The 9,798-nt window shown below is 57.2% G+C and overlaps 1 protein-coding gene across 1 annotated transcript; it reads right to left on the reverse strand.

The window, feature by feature from the left end:
• Window positions 1–228: 228 nt before the first annotated feature.
• On the reverse strand, window positions 229–9,230 carry LOC144948297 (uncharacterized). Its single transcript, XM_078877727.1, has 2 exons — window positions 9,062–9,230; window positions 229–4,307 (listed from the first exon to the last, which is right to left on the reverse strand). The coding sequence occupies exon 2, from the start codon at window positions 4,280–4,282 to the stop codon at window positions 2,732–2,734; it is 1,551 nt and encodes a 516-aa protein (XP_078733853.1). The 5' UTR covers window positions 4,283–4,307; window positions 9,062–9,230; the 3' UTR covers window positions 229–2,731.
• Window positions 9,231–9,798: the final 568 nt, after the last annotated feature.

The following is a 9,798-nucleotide window of genomic DNA, read 5'->3' on the forward strand; positions in this document are numbered from 1 at the left end:
CACGCGACGATGGTATCGGCCCCCTGCGCTCAGCTGCTATCGTTTGTGTCAGCCAGGGTCGCTTCTGAAAAAGGACCTGCACAGCTCAGCAGTGGGGGGGGGGAGGGGGCCTTACCCGCTAAATAAACAATAAATAGTTGTAGTTTTAGTTTAGTTCTTTTCGCCCCGTTAGCTTTTGAGGGGTGAGGAGGGGGGGGGCAGGGTGGGTTAGCTGGAGTCTTCGGGGGGGGGGGGGGGGGGGCAATGGGCGTGCCGCCCCATTTTCCCACTAAATATTCTCGCAACGGCCTCAGGTCAAGAAGACAGGTGGCGGGCCAAGGCCTTCGCTCGTACGCGCGGCGCGGGGAGGGGAGGGGACCGCCGACGGCTCAAGCGATTCCTCCGCCGGCCCTCAAAACGCCCATCGTCTTGCGCCCCCCCCCCCCTTCGCTCCGCGGCTCAAACTACGGTCGTCGCCAATCGGCGTCGCGTAGGCCCGGACCGGGGCCCGTGGCCTCTCCGCGAGAGTTGAAGAATTTTGTTACGACCGAGCCGCCCGTCGCACGCCCGTCGGCCGCCCGCTCTCCCCGCACTCCCCGCCCCTCCGCCAACTCGCCCGAATCACCCAACCAAGACGGCTCGGAGCAAAAACGAACGCGCGACTAGCGAGACGTCGATTGTTTTTAACCGATTGTTTTACCCCCCCGACAATGCGAGCTTTGCATCCTCACGCGAGAGCCATCGGTGAACGATCACGCTTGAGTGAATCTGCCCATGCAATAAAATACTCTCGCGTACGAGAAAATCTTTGCGGCTTGTCAAACCACCCAACACAACTTCTTCACACGGTGTCTGCAAGATTAACCGTGGGGTTGAGCTCGACGGCCCAGACACCTCCTCTGCACGTTGCGTGCACAGGTTGTGGGGGAGCGGTGGTGGTAGCGGTTTGCGCTGCACTGCGCTACAAACCCGGCGACCCGGGTTTCATTCTCGCTCGACACCCAATACCCGGTGACGATTATCTGAACCGGTCCTGGGCCTCCCCCGAGTCGACCGAGCGTCAAATGAGTACCCGGTGCGGTGTGTAGTAAACATCGCCACTGGGGAGACTAGGGCGGCCGGGCGTGGTGCTGGCCACCCACCCCCTCGTGTGCCACAGAGCCGGACTTCATAGGTGCTGCTACTCGCCAACAGCACTTGCCTCAGCAGTCTGTCAAGGCCATACGGGGGTATCTTTGCCTTTGTGTGTGCGTACGCCATTACCAAGCCATTCTGCACGGCTCTCCATTGAGACAGCAGCTAACCGAGTCACGGATTATTTTGGTCCGCGTGTCACTGTCACTGAACGTCCAATCACGAAGGATTACTGGAACGTCTCCCCAATTGTCCTCCGGTTCTCTCGGGAACAACACGGTTAACTTCGCGGCGATATGAGGCTGCGGATCGGGGTTCAGAGGGAAAAGACCCCCGGACCATTATAAAAGTTGAGTCTCCCAACGTGAAACCCAAAATCCAACAACTCCCCCCCCGCCCCAAACTCCCCCATTCAACTGGCAACATCCGAACCGAGCCAGCATGGGGCCAGCACAGTAGGGGTGGTTTTTTTCCACTGGAAACATCCGAACCGAGCCAGCGCGGGGCCAGCATGGTACAGGTGTTTTTTTTTCCCACTGGAAACATCCTAACCGAGCCAGCATGGGGCCAGCACGGTATCAGTGTTTTTTTTCCCACTGGAATTATCGGAACCGAGCCAGCGCGGTTCCAGCACGGTACAAGCGTTTTTTTTTTCCATTGGAAACATCCGAACCGAGCCAGCGCGGGGCCAGCATGGTACGGGTGGTTTTTTTTCCCACTGGAAACATACTAACCGAGCCAGCATGGGGCCAGCACGGTATCGGTGTTTTTTTCCCACTGGAATTATCGGAACCGAGCCAGCGCGGTTCCAGCACGGTACAGGTGTTTTTTTTCCATTGGAAACATCCGAACCGAGCCAGCGCGGGGCCAGCATGGTACGGGTGTTTTTTTTTCCCACTGGAAACATCCTAACCGAGCCAGCATGGGGCCAGCACGGTATCGGTGTTATTTTTCCCACTGGAATTATCGGAACCGAGCCAGCGCGGTTCCAGCAAGGTACAGGTGTTTTTTTTCCATTGGAAACATCCGAACTGAGCCAGCACGGTACGGGTGGTTTTTCCATTGGAAACATCCAAACCGAGCCAGCGCGGTTCCAACACGGTTCGGGTGGTTTTTGCCACTGGCAGTTTGCCGGAAACTAAAGCATGATTTTCTGCTGCCACTGCCATAGCAAGAAGTCGTCCGAATCTGGTTCGGGGGGCCGGTGGGGGGGGGAGGCGGAGAACGAAGCGTTCACCACGCACGTCACCGCTCGTTTGTTGCGAGCCACGCGAGCGCGGGGGAGAAGCACAACCCCGGCGCCTACAGATCGGTGCCACAAAAACAAAAACCCCCCCCACGTACAAAGTCTTCCGGCACCGTGGGTCTTAAATAAAAAAAGAGACTCGGGTGGGAGGGGGGGGCGCTCTCCGATCGCGAAACACAAACAAAACCGACCCGAACCCGTCGTCGTAGCAGACGTCGTCGGGAAACACTGATCCTGCTAAAAAACCAAGCGGTGAAGCCGCGCGTGTTCTCTCGGCTCTCTCCTCCCGCTCGCGTCCAGAACCGCCGCGGGGGAGGGGGGGGGGGCGTCGAAGGGGGGGCGGCGGTGGGCGGCGGGGGCCGGGCCGGCGATTCACGGGTCGACGCCGGGGCCGTCACGCGTACCGTCCGGTTCGAGTTCGGGGCCGCGCTGCCCCGCGCCGAGCTCGGCCTTGAGCTTGGCCTTGCGCTTGGCCCCGCGCCTGCCGCCCACTCCCGCGGCCGCCGCGGGTTCAGCGACGGCGGCGGCGGCGGCGATGACGGCGGCGGTGGCGGCCGCCCGCGGCTTGATGCGTAGTTTGATGTTGAGTTTGATGTTGGGCTTGGCGCCCGGCTCCGCGGCCGTCTCCTCTGCGGGCTCCACCTTGGGCACGACGATGGCGGCGACACTGTCGTCGTCGCCATCGTCGTCGTCGTCGTCGTCATCGTCGTCGAGCTCGATGCTCCGCCGTCGGCGTCCCGCGTACGCTCCGTCGTCGCTCAACTCCCCGTCGCTCAACTCTCCGTCGCTCCTCTCCTCGTCGCCGCTCCTCTCCTCCTCGTCGCCGCTGCCCTCCTCGTCACTCCTCTCCTCCCCGGCCCCTCCCTCGTCGTCGTCGTCGTCATCGGTGGCAGCTTCGGACTTGAGCTCGGTGCCGGCGGGCGTCCGCGCCCGAGGCGCCTCCGCGTCCTTCGCCTTCTGCTGCGACCGTCGCCGCTTCCTCTGCTGCTGCTGCCGCCGCTGCTGCTCCTGCAGCTGCAGCTGCTGCCGCCGCTGCTGCTCCTGCAGCTGCTGCTGCTGCTGTTGCTCGAGCAGCTGCTGCTGCTGCTTGACGTGCGTCCTCTCGTGCTGGCGCAGGTTGGACGAGTTGGTGAACGCCTTGCCGCACACGAGGCACTTGTAGGGCTTCTCGCCCGTGTGCGTCCGCTGGTGGCTCTGCAGCGTGCCCAGCTGCGTGAAGTCCCGGCCGCACGCCGCGCACACGTACAGCTTCTCTCCCGTGTGCGTGCGCACGTGGCGCTGCAGGTCGCCCGACTGAGCGAACGCCTTTCCGCAGGCGGCGCACTTGTGCGGCCGCTCGCCCGTGTGCGTCGTCTGGTGCCGCTGGAGGCTGCCGAGAACGGTGAAAGCCTTGCCGCACGTCGGGCAGCGGTGCGGCTTCTCGCCCGAGTGCGCCTTGATGTGCCGCTGGAGGTTGCCGTAGATGGTGAACGCCTTCTCGCACTGCGGGCACTTGTAGGGCTTCTCGTCCGTGTGCGTGCGGTGGTGCGTCAGCAGGTGCTCCATCTGCGAGAAGCGCTTGTCGCACACGGTGCACGCGTACGGGCGCTCGCCCGTGTGCGTGCGCCGGTGCTTCTGCAGGTCGCCGAGTTGCGTGAAGGCTTTGCCGCACTCGCCGCACGGGTGCGGGCGCTCGCCCGTGTGCGTGCGCATGTGGATGTCCAGGTGGCCCTTGCGCCGCGTGCTGTAGGCGCAGTGGTCGCAACGGTGCATCTTGTGCGGAGGCGGCGGCGGAGGTAGGAGGAGCGGCAAGGGTTCACCGTCGGGGGAGCGAGCGGCCGGGGGGAGGGAGGACAGCGGGGGGAGCAGGGGGAGGGGCCCCGCTAGCGGGAGGGTGGGGGCAGAGGGGAGGGCGGGGGGCGCCATCGCCATCTCTTGCTCCATTGGTCCTGCTCCCGGCAGACGCGCGCTGTGCAACACGCGCGCAGCAATCGGTCAAGACTCGCGTCTCGGTAAACTAGAAACTCAACAGTTTAACAGTCGGCGACCAATATCGTCCGTAACACAGGTTTGTTTTGGGTTAGATTGCGCAAATATACGTGTCGTTAAACCCGCCACCACCCGACAACACGCCGCTGTACTAATTCTAGATTTGAAGCTTTCGTGACTGCAAGGATTCATAGTCTTAGGTTTTTTCGGTAAAGTCACTGTACTAGTATACTACACTATACACTACACTATACACTAGTGCTTTACTAGTAACGAATTGGCACGTTCCGTTTACGTGACAAACCCTCTTACCGATTGTCTGCGTCGGGCAGTGGCGGGTTTAACAACACGGCAACATTTAGATATTGACGCGATCTAACCCCAAATCAAAAACCACCTGTATTGTGGATATATCTAAACAGTTTTTTTTTATTTTGCACGTGTACGTACGCACGTTCGTAGAGCTTCTTTCGCACCAGACGTGGCCATGATGATGCGCAGGGAAAGCACAACAAACTGAACGCCAAAAAAGCTGTCCATTCTACCGGGTTAAAGCCCAGTGAGCTGTGTAGCGCTTTTCCAGATTCGACCCTGGCTATCGCAAATGATAGCTCAACAAAGTGGCTTATCGCGAGGAAATATATAGCAGCAGCTGCGGCGGTGATGTCAACTACCTCGCCTGGTATACGGGAGGTCGTGGGTTCGATCTGGACCCTGACGCCTGCCGTACATTTGGAGTTTGCGTGTCTCTCTCTCATCATCATCATCACAGTGGCTAGGAGATGTCAACTACCTCGCCTGGTATACGGGAGGTCGTGGGTTCGAACTGGACCCTGACGCCTGCCGTACATTTGGAGTTTGCGTGTCTCTCTCCCCATGGTCGCGTGGATTTTTCTCCGGGTCCTCTGGTATTTCCCTCCAAATTTAGAATCAACATCACCCGTTTCGAGTATTTGGCCGCTATAAATGTCCACGTGATGATGAACCACTTCGTTGGGCTATCACTTGTGGCCAGGTCGCATCTGAAAAACGAGCTACATAGGACAATGTTTTACCTGGTAAGATCACAAAAAATTAGTTTTTAGGAATGATTTAACTAATTATGCTGCTACTGGTAATGCGCATGATTGATGATGAGTTGATGTTAATAGTGCTGATTTGAATGACTCGTGAAACCAATAATACCGATGACGATATTGTTGCCGATGCTACTGAAAATTGCGTTACCGACAATGCCAATGCCACTGAAGTTCTCCTCTTTGGGTCTTTCGGTAAAGTCACGTAGGTCGAAATAAAACAAAATAAATCACCACGTTTCGAACGCAACACAAGCGCTCAAGGCGGCAGACATCGTGCTGCTCGCAGCAGACATCGTGGCTATCGCGATTGTCACCTGAAGATGATGGCGCTTGTCAGAGGTCGCAACCGGGTACCCGATACCCGTACCCTACCCGATACCTGGCTACCCGTACCCAGCCGGGTACGGGTAGACTGTGAGTCACTGGTGAGTCACCGTTTGTCACTCATTTCGGGTAGGGTACGGGTAGGGAACGGGTACCCATTTGTGACCCTGGTGCGGCCGGGTACGGGTAAGGAATCAAAACTCGTTTGCGACCTCTGGCGCTTGTGCTGCGTTCGAAACGTCGTGATTTATTTTGTTTTATTTCTACCTACGTGACTTTACCGAAAGAACCGCAGAGTATGGATTCCTGCAATCACGAAAGCTTCAAATCAAGCTACTCAAGCTATTATACCAGAGGTCGCAAACGGGTTTTGATTCCTTACCCGTACCCGGCCGCACCAGGGTCGCAAACGGGTACCCTACCCGTACCAGGTACGGGTAGGGTACGGGTATCGAGTACCTCATTGCGACCTCTGGGATGAAGCCATGTTGCAGGCGCGGGTGGGTTGATTCTAGGAACTTGAATTGTGAGAAGAGACAAGACGTTGGGAAATGAGTGACAAACGGTGACTCACCAGTGACTCACGGCCTACCCGTACTCGTACCCGGCCGCACCAGGGTCGCAAACGGGTACCCGTACCCGGCCGGGTATGGGTAGCCGGGTATCGGGTAGGGTACGTGTATCGGGTACCCGGTTGTGACCTCTGTATTATATTGATGTTCCTGATGCTAGTGATGATGCTAGTGATGATGCTGATGCTACTGACAAGGCTGATGTTACTGATGAAGCTGTTGCTGCTGATGTTGATTCTACTGACAATGCTTGTCGCTGATGATGTTGCTGATTATATCAACAATGCTAATGCCACTGATGCTACCGGCGAAGTGGGTACTCAACAATGCCGATGATGCTTCTGATCGTGATATGTCTGCTGATGGTGATGTTACTGCTGATGATGTTGTTGATTGTACTAACAATGCTGATGCCACTGATGCTACCGGTGAAGTTGCTGCTGCTGATGACGCAGCTGCTACTCATAGCGATATTTCTGGTGCTGATGATGTTGTTGATTATACTGACAATGCTGATGCCACTTATGCCGCTGATGATTTCGCTGCTGCTACCTAGTGATATTTCTGCTGATGATGTTGATGTTGCTGATTATACTGACAATGCTGATGCTTCTGGTGAAGTTTCGACTCAACAATGGTGCAGATAGTGATACTTCTGCTGATGCTGCTACTGATGATACTGTTGATGATGACGCTGCTGCTACTCATAGTAACAATGCTGATGCTACTGGTGAAAGTTGCTCCTCAACAATGCTGCTGATAGTGCTATTTCTGCTGCTGCTGCTGCTGCTGATGATGTTGCTGATTATACTAACAATGCTGCTGATAGTGGTATTTCTGCTGCTGCTGATGATGCTGCTAATGGTGAAGATGCTGTTGATGATGACACTGCTACTCAAGTGATGTCTGCTGCTGCTGCTGATGATGTTGCTGATTATACTAACAATGCTGCTGATAGTGGTATTTCTGCTGCTGATGATGCTGCTGCTAATGGTGAAGATGCCGTTGATGATGACACTGCTACTCAAATGATGTCTGCTGCTGCTGATGATGTTGCTGATTATACTAACAATGCTGCTGATAGTGGTATTTCTGCTGCTGATGATGCTGCTGCTAATGGTGAAGATGCTGTTGATGATGACACTGCTACTCAAGTGATGTCTGCTGCTGCTGATGATGTTGCTGATTATACTAACAATGCTGCTGATAGTGGTATTTCTGCTGCTGATGATGCTGCTGCTAATGGTGAAGATGCCGTTGATGATGACACTGCTACTCAAGTGATGTCTGCTGCTGCTGATGATGATGCTGTTGCTGATGCTGTTGCCGATTATACCCACAATGCTGATGCCACTACTCGTCAAATTGCTACTCAACAATGCCGATGCTGCTACGGCTGATAGTGATGATATTTCTACTGAATATCCTGCTGATGATGATGTTGCTGCTGCTGCTGCTGATTACACCAACAATGCTGCTGCCGATGATGCTGCTGATGCTGATCCTGCTGATGATGATGCCGATCCTGCTGCTGCTGATGATGCCGATTCTGCTGCTGATGATGCCGATCCTGCTGCTGATGATGCCGATGATGCTGCCGATGATGCTGATCCTGCTGCTGATGATGCTGATCCTGCTGCTGATGATGCTGATCCTGCTGCTGATGATGCTGATGATCCTGCTGATGATGCTGCTGATCCTGCTGCTGATGATCCTGCTGCTGATGATGCTGATCCTGCTGATGATCCTGCTGATGATGATCCTGCTGATGATGATCCTGCTGATGATGCTGATGCTGATCCTGTTGCTGATGATGCTGATCCTGCTGCTGATGATCCTGCTGATGATGATGCTGATGATACTGATCCTGCTGCTGATGATGCTGATCCTGCTGCTGCTGATGCTGCTGCTGATGATGCTGATCCTGCTGCTGCTGATGCTGATGATGCTGATCCTGCTGCTGATGATGCTGATCCTGCTGCTGATGATCCTGCTGCTGCTGATGATGATCCTGCTGCTGATGATGCTGATCCTGCTGCTGATGATGCTGCTGATCCTGCTGATGATGCTGATCCTGCTGCTGATGATGCTGCTGATGATGCTGATCCTGCTGCTGCTGATGATCCTGCTGCTGATGATGCTGCTGCTGATGATCCTGCTGATCTTGCTGCTGATGATGCTGATCCTGCTGCTGATGCTTATCCTGCTGATGCTGATCCTGCTGATGATGCTGATGATGATGCTGCTGATGATGCTGATCCTGCTGCTGATGCTTATCCTGCTGATGATGATGCTGATCCTGCTGATGATGATCCTGCTGCTGATGATGCTGATCCTGCTGATGATGCTGATCCTGCTGATGATGCTGATCCTGCTGATGATGCTGATCCTGCTGATGAGCGTTCAGTGAAGAGGTGACGGGGGGGGGGGGCACGCGGGGGGGGGGGGGAGATGAAGACGCGCGGTGACGTCACCACGCGAGCGCGCGCGGCGACCTCTGACCCCGGCGGCGTCTCGCGCCCTCCTCGCCTGACGAGGCCGCAGGCTTCGCCGCGCTCGCTCGCCACCCCCCTCCCAGCCCCCCCCCCAGGGGCTGCGTTTGTGAGGAGAGAGATGAGAGAAGAGGGGAGGGGGGGGGGGCAAATACCCCCCAATAAATGAGGGGGTTAACAGAGTTGTGGTTTGCCGACGGAAAGGAGATTTCATCCACACCGCCACCACCACGTACGCCACCACCTGCTCCATCCACAGCCACGTACCTTTGCCTCTCCTCCCCTCCCCACCCCCGCGGAGCCTCGGCAAAGGCGGCGAGAGGCACCACGTAGCCAGCACACCACCCGGCCCCTCCTCCTCCCCCCCTCCTCACCTGCGGCGGACAGGCAGCGGCACCCCGCGTGGAGCGCCACGGCCCCCTACTCCGACAATTCGGGCGGTCGTAGGGGGTGGGGTGGGGAGGGGGGGGGTCCTAGCGGTGACGTAGGGGGGGTCGGGGGCGTGGTCATCGATTGACTCCGCCCACTTCTCGCCGTTGGTCCCCGCCCCCCCACTGCCCCCACCGCCCCCACCGCCCCCCCCACCGCCCCCACCGCCCCCCACCGCCCCCACCGCCCCCACCCCCCCCACCGCCCCCACCGCCCGACTTACCCCCCCCCGCTACTACAGCCCCCCACCGCCCCCACCCCCCCCCATCCGCTGCCCCCGCCCCCCGCTGACCCCCTCCCACCGCCCCCACCCACCGCGCGCGAGCGTTGGTGACGTCACCAACGGTCGCCGGCTCGCGCGGGGGGGCGGGACGTGAAGGGAGCAGAGGAAGTGACGTCAGCCTACAGGAAGTAAATCCTTGGACGGTTCACCCCGAAACGAATCAAAACAACCACAATGCAACGCGGACGGTGTTAAGCGATATTACTTTTTAATGTTCATTCGTTTCTTCAGAGATAGCTTTTGTTCGAGGAACGTAGGCTTTGGTCTGCTACGCGGTAGCTTCTAATAGTGA

Source organism: Lampetra fluviatilis, chromosome 48 (assembly GCF_964198595.1).
Source record: "Lampetra fluviatilis chromosome 48, kcLamFluv1.1, whole genome shotgun sequence".
In the NCBI taxonomy this organism is placed as follows: domain Eukaryota; kingdom Metazoa; phylum Chordata; class Hyperoartia; order Petromyzontiformes; family Petromyzontidae; genus Lampetra; species Lampetra fluviatilis.

Bases quoted from the DNA above. Each gene is read 5' to 3' on its own strand.
- LOC144948297 (XM_078877727.1), bottom strand. From the start codon at position 4,282: ATGGAGCAAGAGATGGCGATGGCGCCCCCCGCCCTCCCCTCTGCCCCC.